Source organism: Lontra canadensis, unplaced genomic scaffold (assembly GCF_010015895.1).
Source record: "Lontra canadensis isolate GAN:19392208 unplaced genomic scaffold, GSC_riverotter_1.0 scaffold64, whole genome shotgun sequence".
In the NCBI taxonomy this organism is placed as follows: Eukaryota; Metazoa; Chordata; class Mammalia; order Carnivora; family Mustelidae; genus Lontra; species Lontra canadensis.
Genome location: NW_022631058.1, coordinates 9944462 through 9968097, shown reverse-complemented (window position 1 = coordinate 9968097; position 23636 = coordinate 9944462). Strand labels below are relative to the sequence as shown.

General features: G+C 42.3%; 1 protein-coding gene across 3 annotated transcripts in view; it reads right to left on the bottom strand.

The window, feature by feature from the left end:
* TDP1 (tyrosyl-DNA phosphodiesterase 1) overlaps positions 1-23636 on the bottom strand; it is a 90744-nt gene that overhangs the window by 35490 nt on the left and 31618 nt on the right. For all 3 annotated transcript variants that reach the window (XR_004385135.1, XM_032878619.1, XM_032878620.1), the window contains exon 13: positions 22334-22441. Coding sequence is in view for 2 of the 3 variants with exons in the window: in XM_032878619.1 (XP_032734510.1) it covers positions 22334-22441 (108 nt within the window). In the remaining variant the exon portion in view is untranslated. The remainder of the gene's footprint in view (positions 1-22333; positions 22442-23636) is intronic.

Below are 23636 nucleotides of genomic sequence, written 5' to 3'. Positions count from 1 at the left end.
ATCTCACTGATATATGTGGAACGTAAGAAATAAGGCAGAGGATCATAGGGGGAGAGAGGAAAAAAAAGTGAAATAAGATGAAACCAGAGAGGGAGACAAACCATAAGAGACTCTTAATCTCAGGAAACAAACTGAGGGCTGCTGGGGGGCTACTGGAGGGCTGCTAGAGGGATGGGGCGGCTGGGTGATGGATATTGGGAAGGGTATGTGCTATGGTGAGTGCTGTGAATTGTATAAAACTGATGAGTCACAGACCTGTACCCCTGAAACAAATAATACATTATATGTTAATAATAATAAAAGAAGAATAAATAGCCAGAACAACCTATCAAAAGAGAATGGTGAACAAATGCTGGCTCTACCCCATAAAAACTTGATGAGTTCAGAGCTCAAGTGTCTGCTTTTACCACCTTTCTGATGTACTGAGCGAGTGGTATTCATCCTCAGTTTCTTTTTCCTTCCCTTCCCTTTCTCCCTCTTCAATTCTCTGTAGTCTGACTTCCACTCACTCAATATTTGCAACTGCCAAATTCAGTGGTCTTTTCGGAGTCCTTATTTTTCTAGAGAAATGAGCAGTCCTCACCTGGGAGCAGTTTTGCCCCTAAGGGGACATGGGGCAAGGTCTGGAGCCATTTTCCATTGTCACGACCGTGGCATGCTGTTGGCAGCTAGCGAGTAAATGCCGGAGATGCTAATATGCAACAATGCAGAAGGCAACCCCCATAACAGAAGTCATCTGGCCCCAGAGGTTGATCATGCCATGGTGGAGAAACCGTTTTAGACTTCTCTCCTGCATGGATAGGATTTTCTCCACTTACTTTCCATCTCTCTTCCTTGGCTTTCTTTCCCCTCGACTGTTCAGCTTCTCTCTCATTTGCTGCCCTTCCCACCATGAACCCTCTAAATTCAGGCTTGGCCCTTGGCTCATTCTACTGTCCGGCTTACCAACAGCAAACGTTATGCTGATTAAGTATGACTCCCAGACTTCACCAGCTTTGAGCTATCACCATATTCAACTAATATCTCCAACCATAAACTGGATTTCTCTATTGGAATGTCACATTATCAACCCAAACCCAATACTCGAAAAACAGAACCTATTAGCATACCTTTACCCTCTGAAAACCAGCTCTCTCCCGCTTTCCCCTCTACCCACAGTCTCATTCAGTCAGGCTCAGAAATCTCATGCATTTTAGACTTCTCTGCTCCATATCCTCTACGTCCAATGAGATCTCCCTAGTTCTGCCCCTTTCACACTAGGCTCTGGATCCAAATGGACTGCCCTGTCTCTGGTGTAAATGCCCTTTCTCATTTACACCTTCTTCCAGGCTCTCAAAGTATCCATGTGTCCTTTCTACTTAAGCACAAGGTAAATATACAGCCCGGAATTTAGGAGCCTCCTCAGTCTGACCAGATTTATGCTTTTCAGTCGTATTTCCCATTACGCCTTTTCCTGACTCTGCTACTTTTAAATGAACTGATTAACTGCCTCCACGTCTATGCAAACATTTCCTAGTCCACAAGGTCTTCTACACACTCCCCCGCCCCGCGGCCATCTGAGCAATTTCTTACCTGGCAAACCCTGTTGCTATCAAGAAGCTGTCTGTCTATGGCCCACAGATGTCTCCCAACTGAATCCTGCAGATGTTACATAGGCAAGAAACATCTAATTAACTCAAGAAAAGAGACTAATATACAAAGGCCCAGAAGATACAATTTATTGACTATTTTGTTCCTTACAGTTATAAATTAAAACTTTAAAATCTAGAGAAAAAGTCTTATTGTTGAAAATTAAGCACAACAGCAGAGTAGGGTAGTGGGTAAGAGCAGAATCTGAGCTTGCATGCATTTCTATTAGTGCCAACACTGCTGCTCTACAAGTTCTGTGCCTGTAAAATATGGTAATGTACTTGCTTTATAAAGGGAATGTGTGGATTATATCAGAGAAGGTGTGTAAAGTGTCCCTGGCACATAAATGGTGCTTATTAGATGTTAGCTATTACCAACATTAATACCCTTGATAAATTTCTGGGAAGACGACTCTGGTCTTCCTCTCGTGACTCACTAAAAAATGGAATTTTCCAGAAGGCCGATCCATCTAGGCCTCCCATCCTAGAAAATGTCAGTGGTAGATAGGTTTAAAGTTTCTACAATGGATTGCTTCACTGATTTCATAATTCTAGCACAAGTCCCCAGGGCAGAAATATAGTGAGCTCCTATTTTATTCTATTAAGGAAGTCAAAAGGGTTTTGGTTTCCTTGATATAGATATATGTTCCAATTTTTTTCTTTTTTTTTTAAGCAGGCACAGGGTCTGAACTCAACAACCCTGACCAAGACCTGAGCTAAGATCAAGAGTCTGACACCTAAAAGAAGGAACCATCCAGGCAGTCATCCCTAATTTTTAATGTAGTGACTAGGAATTTAATAGCATGGTTACAATTAAACCATTTCTGCTCATGTCCAATAATCTTATGAAATTAGGTACCAAAGGGGACACAACAGACCAGTTGTGTTTTGGGGCTATCTTGTTTCATAGATAAGGCATTCACAAAGAAATTCCAGCAAGAAAAGAAAAATAAACATGATTATGACCCATGTTTTCCCACAGATAAGAGCAGAGCACTAAAGGAGATCAGCTACTTGGGTGTGGGCTTTTACAAGTTGCAGTTCTGACAACTCACCAAATAGGCTGAGAAATCTATTTGCAACATCATTTTGCTCCTCAGCCACAGGCATATTATGTCCCCAAGCAAATGCTTTCATACTCACACTGAATTTGGAGGGCTAGCTTTGGTACCTTGTATAATTCAGTCTAGCTGTCAACCTAGTCTTTAAAAGGATCCATCTATCCAAGGGGTACCTGGGTGGCTCAGTCGGTTGGGTGTCCAACTCTTGATTTTGGCTCAGGTCATGATCTCAGGGTCATGATCTCAAGCTCCATATTGGGCTCTGTGCTGGGCATCAAGCCTGCTTATGATTCTCTCCTTCTGCCCCTCTCCTTCTCTAAAAAAAAGAAATAAAAATAAAAGGACCCATCTATCCTTGATCCCATAAATGGAATTACGTGGGCTTTAGAAGCCATTGTAACAGGGGCGCCTGGGTGGCTCAGTGGGTTAAGCCTCTGCCTTCAGCTCGGGTCATGATCCCAGGATCCTGGGATTGAAGCCTCACATTGGGCTCTCTGCTCGGCAGGGAGCCTGCTTCCTTCCCCCTCTCTCTCTGCCTGCCTCTCTGCCTACTTGTGATCTCTGTCAAATAAATAAATAAAATCTTAAAAAAAAAAAAAAGCCATCATAACAGTATCCCGAATCCAAAAGGACAAAACATACTGTCAAGCAGAATCAAATTTGCTTTGTCAATTTCAGGTCAAAACTGGTATTTGGAACATCCTACCAAAGAATTTCAGTGTGTGTTTAACAGCAACCATGCTGATAACCAAAAACCGCTTACTTTCTCATTTTCTACTGACATATTCCATTATTCTGGTCCACCTCCTATAGAGGAAAGGTAACATAAAGAAGTGCAAAGAGCAATCAACTTGTAAGATTTAACTTTTGATTTTGGCCAGTTACTACCTTGGGGTTACGTCTTTTGGGTGCCACCTTTTCATCTATAATATGGGGTTTAACATCATTTGTTTACTTACTGGTTAATAATGACAAATGAATGAAACAATTTGGTGAAAGTTCCTAGTTTATTGAAAAAACAACATAAAGGTGATGTTTGGGAATTATTAATACTTAAACCTGTAAAATGTGAGATGGGCTTAGGAGATTACCATAGTGGCTTTCCAGTCTTTAAAAAAAGAAAAATCTAGAGAATACTTTGTTCAAAGGAAACATTTAAAGCGGATAAAAGTATCTCTAGGTGAACCAGGAATTATGTGTGTTCCTGTTCCCCACCCACTGTGGTAGTGGGCTCTGAAAGGAGTTTCCAGAACCCGTAGGGCTCCAAGGAACATGGCATGAAAATCCCTACTTCAGCCCAGTCTCTGGCTTTACACATGAAGAAATAGCCCATAGGGCTGAAGCAATGGCCTAGAAGCAAGAAGGCTTGCCAACAGTGGACTGTTTATAGACGGGTAACACTACAGTCCGATGTACAGCCAGCACTGGTTCAATTTACCTTAGAGACCCTGGAAAGCCATTGGAGTAACAGTCTTCTCCTAGTCTCCCAACAAAGTGTGTGCAGGCAGGTCCTGCCTTTATGTGCCTGGGCCCCACAGCAGTGACACCTGCTGGGAGCTCTTCTCAGCCTTCGGGAGCCTCAGAATGAACAGCCATTAGGGGTGGTTTCTACCAGAACCTTCTGAGACAGCTTGAGGAGCAGCCTCCTTGGGGTTAGTGACCAGCTCCGCAAAGCCTGATGGTGCCTCTCTCCCCTAAAGAGCTATGTTCACAGCTCTATTTCTCCTGCCCTCTCAACCTGTTCTGAGTCTTTCAGATTCTTCTGTAATCGTTTCTCCATGTGAACATCCCTCACCTTTTCAATTCCACTGCACCTTTAGAGTCTCGTGTTTGGAATTTCATATCAGTCGCTCAGTAGGTTTTTCTGCCTCAATGCTTTTATTTCCTTTAAACCACCCCCCCCCATAAGCTAATTCCAGAAAGAGCATGACTTACAAGAAACAAAAGATCTGGCTTCAAGTTCCAGTTCAACCATTTACTAGATGAGCAGCCTCGACGCTTGTACCTGTTTCTACTTTCAAAAAATAGCTATGACAACACTTGATCCATTTATATCTCAGAGCACATGACAACATCATCCTAAGAACAGGATGTCAATCATAAAGCCATGAACAACAGTCTTTATCAATACTATTATCACAACACTCCTAGTCATCTCACTGTCTCCTTCAAAAATATTTAGCGATCCTTATCTGAAAAGTGAAATCTTATGCCTGTCATACAAGTTCCACAAGCCTGGCCCCATCCACTGCCAGGCTTCTTCCCCATCCTTCGTACACAAGGGTTCATGCCAGCCTAGGTGATGTCTCCATATCCCCCAACACATCTTCTACCTAAAGTGCCCACCTGGACCTATCAAAAAAGTACCACTTTCTGAAGCTTCATCTAGTTACTTAATGCAGAAGAGATCTCTTTCCTCTGAAAGACACCCACATTATTAGTACCACCCTGGATGCATTTAATTGCTACAGTGTAAAAAATTCCCCTGAACACACACACACACCACCTACCTACCCCCTCACTAGATACTGATCAAACTCTCAATGGATCACATCTAGCTACCAACATGCCAGGCTGAGGGACATCTGCAAGCCCACAGGCCCAGCACGGTTAACAGAAAGAGGTACCGAATGTGTATTTCAAAATGGCAAAAAAGATGAGTAATAGAGTGAACAATTTAGCCCATCTCCCACCCATCTCCCCTCTGGTAACCACCAGTTTGGTTTCTACAGTAAAGAATCTGTTTCTTGGTTTGCTTCTCCTCCACCTTTCTTTGCTCATTTCTTGAATTCCATATATGAGTGAAATCATATGGTATTTGTCTTTCTCTTATTTTACTCAGCATAATATTCGCTAGCTCAATCCAAGTCATTGAGGCATACACTCATGATGAGCCCCCGGTGTTATCCAGAAGTGCTGAATTTGGGGCACCTCTGTGACTCAGTTGTTAAGTGTCAGCCTTTGGTTCGGGTCATGATCCCTGAGTCCTGGGATCAAGTCCCACTTTGGGCTCCCTGCTAAGCTGGAGGCCTGCTTCTCCCTCTCCCACTCCCCCTGCTTGTGTTCCCTCTCTAGCTGTGTTTCTGTCAAATAAATAAATAAAATATTTAAAAAACAACCAAAAAAGTGCTGAATCCTAATATTGTACACCTGAAGCTAATGTTTAATCAAATTCCAGTTAACATAAATGTAAAAAGATGTGAGGACAGAGTGGAGACAACGTGCACACAGATTTAGCAGATGGCCATCTAGAAGAGAAACCAACCCTGCTGACACCTTGATCTCAAACTTCTGGCCTCCAAAAGTGTGAAAAAAAAAATGTTTATACACACACAACAATCAGCGGTAAGGGACAAGAGAAACATCCAGAAGATGGAGGCTGTGGGTGGGATTAAACAGACTGGATGAGCAGAAGCCAGAGGATTAGGTCCTCAAGACCTCTGTCAGCTGTCCAGATGTTGACCAATAAGTGGAAATTGGATGCTCAGGATAAAGAAATGTTTTAAGAGAGCACTGAAACTAACTGGTTAAAGATTCAACTCTTGATTTTGGCTCAAGTCATAATCTCAGAGTCATGAGATTGAGCCCCATGTCAGGCTCCACACTGAGCATGGAGACTGCTTAAGATTCTCGCCCACCACTCCATGTATGAGCGTGCACTCTCTCTCAAGGAAAAAAAAAAAGGGGGAGGGAGGAGAAAGCACTGAAGCTTTAAGTGCTGTACCCCAGCAAAGCCTGGCACAGAATGGATGCTCAGTGAACACCTGATCAATGAGCCAAGAGGCAGGACACACACAGGTGGAGAAAAGGCAGCACCATGGCTCTCACTGGCAGCCCACAGCTGTCAGAGCAGGCTCAGCAAGGGCCAAAAGGGCTGCTATGGCAGAAACTAAAACCTGTATGGGCTAAGAAACCAGTGGCAATGCAATGGGTAGGAAGACAGAGCATTCTAAAGCGAAGGGAAAGGGGAGTCAGTGGAAGGCCTGGCACAGCCGCGCTAAAGGAGGTCAGCAGGGAAGAGGGAAGACTTGGCAAGTACCTAAGGAAATGGTGTGGTAAGTTTCTGAGCTATGTGTTCTCCTCACAACCTCAGCCAGCAGTGCTGACCCCAATGCAGAAAGACAAGAGGGCTACGCCAACCAGAATACAAGTTCCTTGTGGGCAGGGATCATGCCTGCCTTATCCGCCACCCATAACCGAAGCCTAGAGCAGACACATATGAAATACGCTAGACTATCCGGGTTCCAATCCTAGCTCTACCGCCACCAGGCCACTGTCAGGTCTCTAAAACGGGAATGTTACTATGTAATTCCTAATTAAGATTAAATAAATTAGAATTAAAAAAGCACTTGGTGAACATAGCAGAAGGCATAAACTTGTTGAATCACTGTTGAACAGAAACTAATGTAACATTGTGTCCATTATACTAAAAAAAAATCAAAAACCAAAAAAAGACCAAAAACCAGTTAGTCAGCATATATAGTAAGCATGAGTGTATCTGGTATTATTTATAATGGGTTTTCTTTGGGGCCCTGAACCTGGTGCAGGACTCCCAAATAGAACCTCCTCATCTCAAGCGATAGGTATACTCATGACTAGTAGTCCAAGTGTACAAAGGGTCTAGAGGCCCTAGGTCAGGGGGAGCTCAGGACTTTTTCCCAATCAGGGATAATGCTCCATCAGACATGCTCCCATGAGCATAAAAAGGGGCACGCTCTGTGTCCTTGGTCTACTTGTAGCAGAATCCAAGAAAGTAAGGGTGGGGATAGGACCTCTAATCATCTCTTGTGCATAAAGGAAGTCATCTGCTGACTTTGGTACTGATAACATTATTTTTAACAAAGTACATGAGGCACACCAACTAACCGTAGTATTTTGGAGCCACAGTTCCAGGCAATCAAGTCTAGCCAGTGACATCTACCAATATTTTCTTATGTGACCCAATTTGATTTTCACTGCAGAAAAAGAAGAAAATCAGATGAAAAAAAAAAAAAAAAAAAGACTGTTTCAGAGCCAAAGGAACAGACATTGGAGAAGTATTGCACAGCGATGATGAAAATCAGAGCAGGGTACCATGTCTCATGCTTCCTTAAAAAGCCACGGTGGTTTTATAGTTAAGTATTTGTCTCGTTTTCCCCTAAAGTGGCAGCACCAACATTTCTACTTCTCCCCGATTATCCTGCAATGCCTGTCAGTTGCTAGGCAACTGTAACTTGCCAAGGCTTTCTGCCCACCCACAATGCACAGCTTTCCTAATTGTGCTCACTGGGTTTGCCAATTAGTCCTTGGAATTATCTTTTAACCAAAGTTGCTTCTTCAAGTTTGTCTTCTTGCCCGCTTGGTCCTGTGGTAAAATTCAAACACTGTTTTTGTCATCATGTCGCAGAATTTCAAGAACAATAAACTGCCCATCAAATACAGGATTATTTCATGGTAGGATCAAAACTATAAATAGCCTGAAATAAAAGCAACCAAACAAAAGAGAAAACTGGTAGCCAACATAACATCTTAAGTTCAAGCTTAAGTGCTAGTTTTAAGTTTCTTTGAATAATAGATTTCTGGCTGAATGAACTCGTCTTGGTTTCATAGAATAATTGTGACCAATTTGTCAATTAATCACATATTGAGCCTAGAAAAGGCTCTAAATATACAAATCTTTAGGTCATGTATCCTTTATTGTATGAATAAAACAAAGGCTTTTTAAGCTGCTTTCTTGAGTCTTGTGAGGTCTTTTGAACATGAGCTTAATACCTCGTTAACAGCCATGAAAATCAGGCAGTTCATGTTCAATACATCATACAGAGAGATAGGTAACTTCCGCACGTGTTTTCCATCATCAGCCTCACAACACTCCATAAAGAAGATAAAACCAGATTATAAAGGATATTCCCCAAATTTATGTGGCAAGGCTGTAAGGGGCAACTGCAAATTAGAATATGATCTTTGGACTCTATCCCAGTGTTATTTCCTCCACAGGACATTGATGAGGTAAGATCACCCAGCCTCTGAGGTACCTGGGTTTGATGAGTCATAGGGTTAAAAGCTCTTAAACCCAAGCAACTAGTAGTAGTGGTCTGAGGAAGAGGAGCAGGATGGCTGGGAAATGGGAAGACAAACTTTTTCCATCTACCCTTTTCCTATTCTGTGCATGTATTACCTACTGGAACATTTTGTAAGGCTCTCATTCAAGTATGTATAGGTCATTAATGATATGCTGTGCAGAGTCAGATGTTGAGGATCTAAAGATGAGTAAAACCTGGCATCTGTTCTCAAGCAGTTCCTATTGTATGGAGACACAGGAACCCAGAAATAATTAAGAGGGAACATGTAGAAAAAGACTAAGCAAAAAGTGCTACAAAAACATAATAGGGAAAACAAGGAATTCAGTCTGCTGAGCTAGAAAAATTTTCAAAGGGGAACACTTGAAATAGACCTTCAAGAGAAGTATAATCATTCTGGACAGTACAAAAAGAAAAACAGAATCTGAGAAACAGTGAGCAAATGAATGGTAACTGCATATTAGGGAATATCATTCACTCATTCAAAAATTTCTGGGCCGCTATAGACCAGGTGCTATGCCAGGCACAGTAACTGCTGGTCTGAAAACAAGACATTAAACAAAAGTTTCCAAAAGGATGAATATTTTAGCAGGAAAAGTGTAGGAATTACAAGCTCATTTTCTCTTAAAGTAGAATACTTCTAAAGCATACAGTTCAAAAAAGTAGAGACTTCATTAAAAATGGTTTCGGTGCAGAAATTAGAATTCTCGGTGATATGGCAACTATACAGTAAAACCTAACCCAGGGTCTATGCAAAAGGCTTTCAGTCAGAACCCCAATCTCAACATATAATGACAGAGAGAATATTAAAACTTTGGTTTTTTTTTTTTCTTTTATTTTTTTAAGGGGAACCCTCCTACACTATTGGTGGGAATGCAAGCTGGTGCAACCACTCTGGAAAACAGCATGGAGGTTCTTCAAAAAGTTGAAAATAGAGCCACCCTACGACCCAGCAATTGCACTACTGGGTATTTACCTTAAAGATACAAATGTAGTGATCCAAAGGGGCATGTGCACCTGAATGTTTATAGCAGCAATGTCCACAATAGCCAAATCCGGAAAGAACCTAGATGTCCATCAGCAGATGAATGGATAAAGAAGATGTGGTATATATGTACCATGGAATACTATGCAGCCATCAAAAGAAATGAAATCTTGCAATTTGTGACGACATGGATGGAACTAGAGGGTATTATGCTTATAAGTCAATCGGAGAAAGACAATTTTCATATGATCTCTCTGATAAGAGGAAGTTGAAAGGCAAATGTGGGGGACTTGGGGGGTAGGAAAAGAATAAATGAAACAAGATGGGATTGGGAGGGAGACAAACCATAAGAGACTCTTAATCTTACAAAACAAACTGAGGGTTGCTGGGTGGAGGCGGGTAGGGAGGGGGGGTGGGGTTATGGACATTGGGGAGGGTATGTGCTATGGTGAGTGCTGTGAAGTGTGTAAACCTGGTGATTCACAGACCTGTAACACTGGGGCTAATAATACATTATATGTTAATAAAAAAATTAAAAATTAAAAAAAAACCCCTGGTTTTATGAAATTTTTATTTTTATTATTTTTTTAAAGATTTTATTTACTTGTCAGAGAGAGAAAAAGAGCAGCAGGCAGAGGGAGAAGCAGGTTCCCCATTGAGCAGGGATTCCACCCGATGCAGGACTTGATCCCAGGACTCTGGGATCATGACCTGAGCTGAAAGCAGATGCTTAACAGACTGAACCAGCTGGGTGTCCCAAAACTTTGTGATTCATGTATATTTAGAAGGATAAGTGGAAAATGAGAACTGTAGTAAAGCTAGTGTTTTTATAAAATTTCAGTCCCTGATCTGAAATGTCAATGGGGTAAACGAAGTCCCCATGAGCACAAAGTCAATGTCCTCTACTTACAACGGGCAGAGAAATGACACGTGATAAGATAGTATGTATACACTGGAAGCATCAAGTGAAGGACACTTCTAAGGTAATAATGGTCTTCCCTCTCCCCACTCCCAGATTAGGAAATTAGATCTTTTGGGATTCTACTTGTCTTTCACAAGATTTACTTTAAACAGCTCTACATATGCTGGTCAGTGTGGTTCTCCAAAGCAATCACACTGCGGAGTTACTCTTTCACTCCAATAAAGCAGCCTCCTCCTTTGCCTCAAGATAATTATAGAACTTCTTTTCTCAAATAGCCTTCGGATGCTGAGGTTCAGTCTTTTGAATATGTTCAAGTGTAATTTTGCCTAACTATGAAAAATAAATCTCAATTTTGAGAACAGTAAGAAATTATTTTCAACTCAAAGTTGGGGAATAGGACAGAAGGATCTAAGTGTAATAAATACCAATGAATCCTATGGAAGGCAGAATTGGAAGATGGCCCCCAAGATTCCTGCCCTTGCTCCCGATGTACCCATCCGGTATAAACCTCTCCCTTTGAGCATGAGCAAAATTGTGAACATGATGGGATTTCATTCTGTGATCAGGTTACTAATAAACTGAGTTTATCAAAAAGTTTGGGATGACCATGGGGGAGCCTGATTTTATCAGGTGCAGCCTGAAAAGAGGAAGCGGGGGTCCTTCCTGAGAACAGATTCTCCTACAGGCTTCAAAGAAGCAAACAGTTTTGGGGTGCCTGGGTGGTACAGTGAATTGAGCATCCCACTTAGTTTCAGGTCAGGCTGTGATCTCAGGGTTGTGAGACTGAGCCCCATGTCAGACTCTGGGCTCAGAGCAAAGTCTGCTTGAGTTTCTCTCTCCCTCAGCCCCTTCCCCCTGCGCACTCATTCTCTAAAATACATAAATCTTAAAAAAAAAAAAAAAAAAAAAAAAAAAAGGAAGCACACAGCTTTGTTGTGACCTGTCCCCTGCAAAGAGCAATGGCACAGGAACCAGAGTAAGTACTGTGGAGTCAAGAACAGCCCCTGGACTGTCACCAAGAGCACAGGACCCTCAGAATTCTGCCAACAACCTGTAGGACTGGCAGAGGACCCCAGGCCTTAGAGGAGATATACATAGCCTGGCTCACACCTTGATCCTGTGCAGAGGACTGTGTCCAGACTCCTGACCCACAGAAAATGCAGGATAATAAATCTGTAGTTTTATTGAAGCTTAGTTTGTCGGTAACTTATTACACATCAACAGAAAACAGAAAACTAACCCATGGCCAAAAACTGAACAGTGCCTATTTAGAAAACAATGCTGGGGGCGCCTGGGTGGCTCAGTCTGAGTGGTTTCGGCTCAGGTCATGGTCTCAGGGTTGTGGGATCAAGCCCTGCACTGAGCACGTCTGCTTCCCCTCTCTCTCTGCTCCTCCCCCTGCTGTGCACTCTCCATAAATGAACCTTCAAAAAAATTTATCAAAAAAAGTTAAAAAAACAATGCTTGTTAATGTGCCTTAAATTCACATCAAAGGAAATTCTCGAGTGACAAAAAGATTTGAGCAATGGCAGTTTTTTTGGTAAAAGTACTTAAGTTTCAAAAGGTGACCACCATGAAGGGCAATACTTTTTTGATGTATGAATCTCAATTATTAAGAAAACTTCTCATCATGTCAGAGTCAAAATTTGTATTGCTTATCATTCATCTTGCTTATTACTGTTATTTTTTTCTGGTGAACTTGTTTTAATTTTGTTGTACTTAAGGAGTTATTAATCAAATATTATTATTAACATGGACTGGTAATATACAAAGTAGAAAAGGGACAAAAACTTAAATTTATGTAGCTTTTGATATTTTTGTCTTTTGCTAAAATCCAATTCTTAAGACATAATCTGTCTGCCACTTTGTTGATGGTTGTATTTGCTAGACATTATCACTTCATTTGGATGAGAATCTGTGGTTGTCGGTATAACTATGTCTCACTCTCTCAAGCAGGAAAATGTATTAAATGAAAGGACAGCAGCATTCATAAATCAGTTATTCATAAAGTTCTGAATGATGACTGATACTATCCAACAGGGCAGAATCTAGTGGATATTTAGAAATATATGTTTTGTTTTTTTGCTTTCACCGTGATGGGGCATTTGGTATGTGAGGCCAGGTTATTAAATACCCTATAAAACATGGGACAACTCACAGGACAAAACTATTTTGACCAAAATGCCAACAGTGCCCTGTTGAGAAACCCATTATTTGAGTATAAGCTACAACATTAAAACCATGTCTTATTCCAGAAAGCCTAATGGAACATCTGTAACAAGATATATTTTTAAAAAGTACTTAATTGTTCTAATCAATGCAAATTGTAAAATACATCGACACAGGACTGCCTTCCATAGACCCAGGACTAAAAGCTTTAGGAAACACAGGAAGACATGAAGGCAATGGCAACTCTGCCTTGAAAGCACGTAAAGGACAGTCTGCCCTACCTTCGCACTCCAACACCACCACTTTGTTTCTTCTCAAACACAACAAGCACAAGCATGTGTATCCCCACCTCTGCTTCTCTGCCCAGAATGTCTTCCCCCAGCTATCCATCCCAAGGCTCACTTCCTCCTTAAATGTCTCCATGTCAGTGAGGCCTTCCCTGACCATCCTATTTAATGAGCAGCCTCCATCCTCAACCCAAGCACTCACCACTCAACAGCACAGGGCTAGAGAGGGTGCGGAGGGTTCTTAGGCCCCTATAACCTCCCCGCTCTTCAGTTCCCCTCCCCGTAGAGAGGATTAACAGCTACACGCAGAAGACTGAGGACTACGTGTGAGATGTGTGTCTGTGTGTATGAAGCATGCCTAGAACAGTGTCTGGATCTGGTAGTAACCATTAAACGTTGGCTCTGAACCTAAAAAGAACCTGAACCAAATTCAAAATTAAGCTTCTACTTAACTCATTTAATGGCAAAAAAACACTTAGCTCATTTGGTAGTAAAAGCTGACCTAAACAGACATGAGGCTACTTGTAATGCCTACCACAGTGCAGCCTGTACCGTGTTGTCTTTCTAAACTCTAAGTACTGAACTACATCTAGTCAGAAGGATTCTGAGTAAAAGACAATGCACCTGAATTATTCTACTTTGTTTTTCTCTATAGCACTTATTACCTGATACATACACATTTACTTTTTGGGTAACTCCCACCACAATAAAGTCAAGGATTATTTTATATAATTGTACCCCCAGCACCTGGAAAAGTGCCTGGTACACAGTAGATGCTCAGCATAGGCTGAGTGAAAGGTTAAGTTCTGTGACGTCCAAATAGAACGTGTAACACTTCTCTTAGGTAGAAGGAAGATTATTTCTGAAGGATGGTGACCAGTTGTTCTTCAACTCAGGGTCTAATTCGTTTGTTTGGCAACGGAACACTGGTAAGTGTGAAAAGCCCACTTGTTATGTAGTTCCTGAGGTTTCTCAATTCCCAAGACATCAACCTTTTGCTCCCCTCGCCCCTAAAAATGCCACAAAGGCTCGGGGTGTCAATAATTAGTTCTAAAGAAAACTCCAAAACATACCAACTGCACACCAAACTTCTGAGTACAACAGACAATTCCATGTGACACTCTCACCATAAGTCAATTTGCACTCAAAGTGACCGTTCTCCCACTACAACAGTTCCATTTCTCAATTTCCATACAGATGACAATGACCACTCCCATCTCCCACCACACCCCACACGTAGGAAGCGCACGTGAAGCATCTTCCACATTCGATTCTGCACAAAGTCTAGGTGGCACTTTGACGATCACAGCCTCAATGCTGGACCCACTAGCTTCCTTGTTAACAAATCGTTACTGACCGCCCCTACATGTCAGGTGTGGGGGGAGGCAAGTCACACCGCTGGGGAAAGAAAAGGAGGCCCAGAACATTATGGAAGGCGCCAGGCTAAGGAAGCAAGGAGAGTCTCCATCATGTTGAGACCTGAAAGACAGTTCAGGCCTTGCTAGGTGAAAATCTATGTATGTAGAATACTCAAAATTGTTACAATTGCAATTAAATAACTGCAGTTAAACAAGTTGTTTATAAAACCGCTTTTGTTCTAACATAAATGCCTGGAGAGCAAGGACAGCACTTTAGCTTATCCTTCTATCCCTGTGCCTGGAGTTGGCAGATTTGCCCACAGGGTGCAGATACTTGGTGGGTAATGGAGAGAGTCCTCAGCTCTGTAGTCCTATTCCTTGCCTGTGGAAGGGACATAACCACCTCACAGGCTCCTGTGCTGGCTGAATGAAATAACGCAGGGAAAGTGCTAGAACTTTCCACATGACAGCTGCTCAATGAAGGTTAAGTCTCTCTCTTGCCCCTTTCTTATCCCCACAGAGCAGAAGTAACTTTTTTTTTTTTTTTTAAGATTTTACTTATTTGACAGAGCGATCACAAGTAGGCAGAGAGGCAGGCAGAGAGAGAGAGAGGGAAGCAGGTTCCCTGCTGAGCAGAGAGTCCGATGTGGGGCTCGATGCCAAAATGCTGAGATCATGACCTGAGCAGAAAGCAGAGCTTTAACCTACTAAGCCACTCAGGCGCCCCAGAAATAACTTTTTAAAAGGCTCCTACCCAGGGACTGACATTTCACTGAAGATTCTCCAAGGTGATTAGAAGTCTCAGGACAGGGCGCCTGGGTGGGCTCAGTGGGTTAAAGCCTCTTCAGTTAATAAACTTGGCGAAGTTTATTAATTCACAAATGTTAAGGGGTTGAACTAAAATTTGGATTTGGGTCTGTGTAACTCCAAACCCACGCTCTTCCCACCATCCTGACTGCCCTTCCTCAAGAGAGATTTTGGGGTATATGCTCTACAGACAGTACCCACCCCTCATTCACACAGCCCATACCCACCTGCTCTTCCCCACGAACACTCACCTTTGCTATCTAAGTGGCCATAATTTCTCCGTGCTTCCCAGCTGGCCTACAAGCAGCTACTCATTTCCCATGATCCACTCGCCATCCAACAGCCTGGATTATCTTTAAAAGACACATATCAGATGTCTTTCCACTGTTCAACTCTCAAATGACTTCCATGGCACTTAGAATAAAACTCTTATTCTGGCCTTCAAGGCCCTGTATGCTCTGGCATGGCCTCCGCATGGCTATACTGGGCTGTTCCAATGTTTCACACACTCCACAACTGAGGGCCTGACCCCACCTTTACGTCAGCTCAGCCCAAATGTTACTTCCTGAAGCAGACCCCTGTTCGCTCCAGACATACTCTAACATCACCCCATTTTGTTGTTTCTAGCCCTCATCTGCTATTTCATGCTCACTCATTTGTATACAGTCTGCCTCTCCCACCCTGCTCGAGCTAAAATGAAAGCTATTAGGACAGGTTCTCTGTCGCTCTTGTTCCCCACAGTATGAGCAGTGCCTGACACGGGGCGGGTCTCGCTGGGCACATTGCTCATGCTCTCAAACATTCAGTGAAAATACAGCATCTTGAGCTCCATACGGCTTTACTAGTGTCCTGAGTGTTTAACAATAACTGTGTCCCATTTAATTCTTGCTACTCACAACTCAGACTTCTTGAAGGAAGAAATGGAGGCCATACTGTGTCACCCTGTGTTCTCTCTGCCTGGCATACCACTGGCATTCAAGAAATACACTCTGAATATTATGGCTACTTAAAGGAGGATGACTTGGTGCCAGACCTGCATGAGCTGATCACTGGTTACTGGGACAGAGCAAAGTAAGTAAACACTGGCACACAAACTGAACAGGGAGGTTGTTTCAAAGGCCCTTCAAATCAAGGGTACTATTGTTATAAGCAGCACCACACATCCTTTAACGGCTGTACATTTTGAAGATTAGAGACAGAGAGTGCGTGCAAGTGAGTGCGTGAGCGGCGGAAGGGCAGAGGAAGAGAGAGACTCCAGCAGACTCCCTGCAGATGGAAAAGTTCCACTCGGGGCTCAATCTCCTGACCGTGATGTCATGACCTGAGCCAAAAATCAAGAGTCAGACGCTCAACTGAGTGAGCCACCCAGATGCCCCTGCTGTAAATTTTCAAACTGGGCCTTTGAGGAAACAGAATTTGGACTCTTTGAGAGAGGAGGGGCAGCATGTGGTAGGCGGGTGTGTTTCATAACATGATGTGGGAGCACAGAAGAGACGGCCCTCCCTGGGACACAGTGTTTCAAAGGAACAACAGATACGTGTGCACAAGGGGTTGATAAAAATGCTCTCAATCCAGTGGCCGAGAAGGTCATACACAGTGGTTGTACTAGACTGTCACTAGTAACTTTAGCGCCTATATTACGATTTTACTTCCACTTCTAGTTCTTTCACTATACTTACACTGTTTGTTTCTTTCACAAACTTACACTGTGGACTTCTTGCAGCCTGGGGGGCATGTCACTGAGTGTGGCCCCTCACTCAGCCTTACAGCTGCTGTGCACATAAGGGATCTGAGGTTCGGATCCAGATCCCTTCATAAACTTCTCTGCAAGAAGAGACAAGACAATGATGTAGGAGCTACAGGCTCCAGTGGTGGAACCTTCATCAGTGCTCTAAGGATGTGGACGGGAGAGAAGTTGACGTAAAGGCTGGCAGAGTCCCCAAGAGAGGACACCAGACCTGAGACAATTCTTGGGAAGTGGGCAGCAACTGGAAAGGCAGAGAGTAAAGACAGAGGGATCAGGAGAGGGCTGCTGGCAGGGTGATTACTGGGGCACAGGAAGTTGCTTCTGGTAGTTCATGTTGGAGAACACAGGATAAGAAAGGAGGAAATGGTATGGTTAGGGTCACAACGCCAAGGAGATATCTAGACACTAGTACACAAGAAGTGGGGGGAACCTGAACATGGGACAGTGAGAAAAATTCATGCTTCTGAAAGGTGAATGGGCATCAACAACTAGGAAAGGAAAGGAGGCCTGAGAAGTGGACCATTTGAGTGATGGGATGGCAGATAGGCAATCACTTCACAAGTCCAGGCAGTACCTGACTCGGTAATTTCATTTATCAGAAAAGTAATGTCTGAGACACTTTAAGGATGAACAGGCTTTGATTATCCTCCAAAGCAACCACATGCCCAACTCAAGCACAGAATTGCTCCCTTCCTGTTTTAATTACTTCTGTGTCTGGCTTCTAACATCGAACATAAGATTTAGGTAGTGCCTTTAAGAAGCTTATTTTTTATTGTTTTTAAAAAGATACTATTTGGGGACGCCTGGGTGGCTCAGTTGGTTAAGCGGCTGCCTTCGGCTCAGGTCATGATCCCAGCATCCTGGGATCGAGTCCCACATCAGGCTCCTTGCTTGGCGGGGAGCCTGCTTCTCCCTCTGCCTCTGCCTGCCTCTCTGTCTGCCTGTGCTCGCTCACTCTGTCTCCCTCTGTCTCTGACAAATAAATAAATAAAATCTTTAAAAAAAAAAAAAAGATACTATTTGTCAGCAACTGCATGCACGCACATGCACACAAGGATGGGGAGAGGCAGGGAGAGGGAGAAGCAAGCTCCCGGCCGATTAAGGAGCCCAATGCAAGACTTGAGCCCAGGACTCTGGGATCATGACGCGTAAGCTGAAGGCAGGCGCTTAAATGACAGAGCCACCCAGGTGTCCTGATGCTTATGTTTTTATCCCGAGTGCCCCGCATTCACAAGAGGAAGGACTGCAGTAAATGCTGCAGAATGCTCAAAGAAAGGAATAGCAAGAGGATGGCTGGGCTGTAAGGCTGAGGAGAAAAGAGGGGGCAGGTGCCACCAAGGCCAAGATAGATATTAGGAAGGAAATATCCTTCTACATAAGAGCTCAGTTTGGGGCGCCTGGGTGGCTCAGTGGGTTAAAGCCTCTGCCTTCAGCTCAGGTCATGATCCTAGGGTCCTGGGATCGAGCCCCACATTGGGCTCTCTGCTCAGCAGGGAGCCTGCTTCCTCCTCTCTCTCTGCTTGCTTCTCTGCCTACTCGTGATCTCCATCTGTCAAGTAAATAAATAAAATCTTTTAAAAAAAAAAAAAAAGAGCTCAGTTTGGGATGTTCTGACTTGGAGAGAAGGTAGCAAACCAAGAAACAAAATGGAGATCCTGGTAGATGTCTCTTTTATTTTGGATCTACAGCTTTCCTTATTGTAGAAGGGCTGAGAATGGGCTCTAAGTATTTTCTAAATTATTACTTCAGTTATGTCAGACATACTTCAATACTGGGATGCTATGTGGGTTTGTTTTTTTTCATATCACAATCAAAGTAAAGTGATGCAGTTTCTTTTGACTTGTCTTCACAGAAAATAGGTATACACAGAAAATAGCTGTTAAGAGTGGCATTAGAAAGCCGAAGTGAAGAGCACCAGGTGTGAGGTTAAATTCCTTGGGTTCAAATCCTGCTTCCATAACTTACTACTGTTTGCCTCTGGGCAGCCTACTTAACCATTCTCCAAGTCCTCATGGAACAGCTGTGAAAACTAAATGAACACAAAAGCACTTAGAACAGTGTCTGGTATATTGAAATTGCCAAGTAATTGTTTTAATTTTTTGTATACTTTGGTAAGTTGAGAGTTTTCAGCCTAGGTATTCCAGAATGAAATTAGAAGCCACAAATCCATGACAAACTTCAAATTCTTAACAAATTAACTTCTGAGTCAGAATTTAGTAATGAATAAGCAGTTATTCACAGAATACAAAACAGCAGCTACGAAGTGAATAGACAGTGGACGCTTTTTGGACTTAAGAACACAAGGTGCCCCGGCTTGAGAAAATCCATTCTGAAGCTACATGAAATCTTTTTTCTTTCATCTAGCTGCAGCTTCACTCAGATGTTCCCTGAAAACCCCATGTACTTTTCCAGCTCCGTGGCCTCTGCACCCCCTTCCTCTGCTCAGAGTCCCTTCCAGTCCATCTGGTTTACTCTCTGGCATACTTCCAGCCCTACTTGCGATACCACTGCCTTAACTTTAGCAGGTCTCTGACCCACCCCGACCCCACTCCCAACCAGATAATACATTTCTGCTTTCATCAGATCCTGACACAGGTAAGCAACTAACGGACAGGGTCCCATCTCTTCCTGCAGCCTCTGCATGGCATGGGGTCATTTCTTATTCTGGATTCCTAGAGCTGAACAAATGTTGTCGTTATACTCAACTACAAAAACTCTGTCTTTATACAAGGATTACTCAGTTTTAATCTCAACCTCATTTTATGCCCTTAAAATAGGATCAATAAATACCCAACTTTAGTGAAGTACGTCCATCTTTTAACTCCACCCTGAGGAAAACAATCCCCAAATAAACAGTAAATTCAACTTTTCCAGTGACATATAAAGAGACTCATGGCTACATTTCTCTAGGCAACAGTTTTCCCAGCAGGATAACATGATGCTAGATAAGACCACTTTTACCAAATAATTGATATATTTCTCCACATGGCTTCTCCTACATTGGTTGAAATCCTATCTGATTTTTCTCAAAGTTGGAAGTATAGCCTTCAAGTTCAATCCAGCCTTCATGCAAAGTAGCATGATTGCAGGAAGAACCTTGACTCATACCAAAAAAATGAATATATAAGGGGTAGAGCCCTAAAACATGACCCACACGGTCAGAGAATTCTGTCAGACCAGATTGAGAAAAATACCTAATTCAAGGTATTCAACACAAAGCAAAAGAATGGTCATGTAAATAAACAAACACAAAACATTTAGCCCATGGGGTGAATGATGGCCTATTACTCAACTATTCCCAGTGGTAGCATTTCAGAATTGCAAGCAAGTAGATAATTCACCTAGTTTTACTGACTCATCATCAGGGTATGCAGGAAGTGACCATCACACACACCATTAGGATGGGGAAGATGCAATTCAAAAAGCCAGGCTTTTAATACTGCAACTTAGTAACATGGTTTCTTTTTTACTCAATAACTCGGCTTAACAGACAATTATTGAACAGGTGAGCTGACACTGAAATGTAGTCTCTGAAGATCCAGTTCCTTTGGATTACATTCAAGGGTCCATAATATACCCCAATTTATGCACTTATTGATTCGCTTTGTAGAAGGCTGGGTAGCATATTGATAATTTCTCATCACTAAGTCAGGAATATTTAAATAATTTAGCTTTAAGTGTGTTAAAATAAAATTGGGAGAGGGACTAACAAAATCTCATACTTACCAAGGCAACTAGGGATTGAACTTGCCCAAGGTCAGGCCACATACATTTTAGAGGTCTCTGTTCTCCCTGGCACTACCTATCTGTCTCAGGCAATGCCTTCTCTACCCAGGAAATATCTAATTCAGGTCTTCACATCCAAGAAAGCTCCTTCAGAAGCCAAAGTTTCTCGCGTGCCTGGGTGGCTCAGTGGGTTAAGCCGCTGCCTTTGGCTCAGGTCATGATCTCAGTGTCCTGGGATGGAGTCCTGCATCGGGCTCTCTGCTCAGCGGGGAGCCTGCTTCCCTCTCTCTCTCTGCCTGCCTCTCTGTCTACTTGTGATCTCTCTCTGTCAAATAAATAAATAAAATTTAAAAAATAAAAATAAAAATAAAAGACACACGGCAAAGAAATGTGTACCAACTCCCCTGGCCATCCTTCAGTCTTGACGGTGAAGCCCCAACTGGCATAATCCCAGCTATCATGGCCTCCAGTCCGTTATGTCAGATGCATGGAGCCTTGAGCATCTCATTTAACTCTCACGACAACCCCAAAAGACTGCCATCACTTTTCCCAAAGAATAGGAAATAGACTTGGATTAAGTCCATTTTGCAAGTTCACAGAGCTAGTAAATGACAGAGCACCTTAAATCTTCAGTACTCAAATGTATGTTTTTCCATTACACTTTCTAGTGTAATGGAAAAAACTTCTGTGCTTCAAAAACTTTGCAGAAGCCCACTCTTGCATCTGATGTATACCCCTAACACTGTTCATGTCACACAGTTCCTTATCCTGAGCAGGTGAAAAGTGTAACCACTAATTTCCATAAGCTAGGGAAGGAACTTGGTTTTGTTTCTAACTGGCTTTTTTAAGAGCTTCTTTGTATTTTTAAACTTTTGTTTCAAAGTTTTTTATTAAAGAAATTACTCTGTCATACCTTAATTATTGCTAATGACATCAATTGTGTTACTAAATCATTAAGAGTTGCCTAATGGCGTTTGGTCAGACTAGGAGTCAGTTCTCTTTTTCTAAGAGCATAGCAATATACCTTGCTATAGACACAAGAATGCTTAGTAGGTAAGGCATTTCTTATAGGCAGTAATGAAAATTCTGAAATCGTAGTGTTCGTTGCACAATTCTTGAGAGTATACAACTAAATCATTAGATTGTACACTAAAGAGGTGAAACTTAAAATATGTTAATTATTTAATAAAGATGTTTAAAAAAATACTTAAGAGACTGGATTAGCCAAATATTAATTACCTAAGAGAAAGTAATTAAGGAATACTAGTTTTACCATATTTTTGTTCTGTATTTACCCTGAATGTTAACTTGCCTCATTCCTACTATTGAATATTAAATAACAACAGTAAATGCAGACTTTATACAAACCTTATAAATATCAAGACTCATAAAATCAGGCAATGATTACAGGCACTAGAAGGGGGTAAGTCACAAGCCTCTTAAATAAGGCTCAGAAGACACACACACTTGAAAACTAGATGACGATTTACAAAACCACTTTTTGGAAACCCATTCGGTATTCAGAACAAGAGTTACAAACACATTTTAAAAGTTCTTCCCATCAAGACTATAAGGATTACTTACCTTGTGACAAGAAACCAAGAAATTTGACTGAAGTCTGGAGAGGGTCTCATATATGTTTTAATATGTGGCATAGCATTGCTGCGGCCAGATGTGTCAGCTGACCATTTGCTAGTGACAGGAAAGACCCATTACTAGTAAGAAAATATAAATCTGTCAAAATCCTAGTATTAGGAAACTTCATGGAAAGCAAAATCCTGTCATCTAAACAGTACGTACACAGTTCTGTGACGGGACCTCTGGTATTTTATTAAACTCTGTTTAGAGAGCAGGGTAATAAAGCACTGTAGCCTTTTGGTATTTAGCCTCCCCCCCCACTTTTTTTTTTTTGCCAATGAGACATGTATATACTCATGTCTATTACTTCTGTTGTGCTTTCAACTGCACGTTTGCATGTCTTGTCTCCTACATGGACTATGAGCTCCTTAAGAGGAAGAATCAGGCTCCCACAGTGTATTACCAAGTACGGGCTCAGGAAAAGTTTGTTCAAAATAAGTACAAAATGGGAAAAATGCCAACAGGATGAACATTAAAACAATGTTGAAAAGCAGGAGGATGGGGTGCCTGGGTGGCTCAGTGGGTTAAGCACCTGCCTTCAGTTCAGGTCATGATCTCAGGGTCCTGGGATCAAGCCCTGCATCAGAAATCCCTGCTCAGCAGGGAGCCTGCTTCTCCCTCTCCCTTTGCTGCTCTCCCTGTTTGTGTTCTCTATGTCAAGTAAATAAAAATCTTTAAAAAAAAAGGGGGGGGGGACGCCAGGGTGGCTCAGTTGGTTGGGCAACTGCCTTCGGCTCAGGTCATGATCCCAGCATCCTGGGATCGAGTCCCACATCGGGCTCCTTGCTCGGCGGGGAGCCTGCTTCTCCCTCTGCCTCTGCCTGCCATTCTGTCTGCCTGGGCTCGCTCTCTCTCCGGCAAATAAATAAATAAAATCTTAAAAAAAAAAAAAAAAAGATGTGTATGTACAAAGCAATGGTAATCCATACTTCTAAAACCACATTTGGTTAATTATAGTAACAAAGGACTCAAGGCTACTATGGGCCATGCAGAAATCGGTATTAATTTCTCTATGCCTGTATTATTTTTCAAATCCAAATGAATTCTGGGTTGTAGCCCATCAGGGTCTCACTATTTTGAAGAAGATGTGAAGATTCTACCACACAGTTGTATTTGAGTAGTCTCCGCTAAGATAATAAGTCCTGTATTCCAAGCATGATACTGGGCTTCATACACTTGATGCCAAGGCAGCAACAAACAGCTCAAATCCAAATTCTTTGTAAATTTAGTCCCAGTGAGGGAAAATATA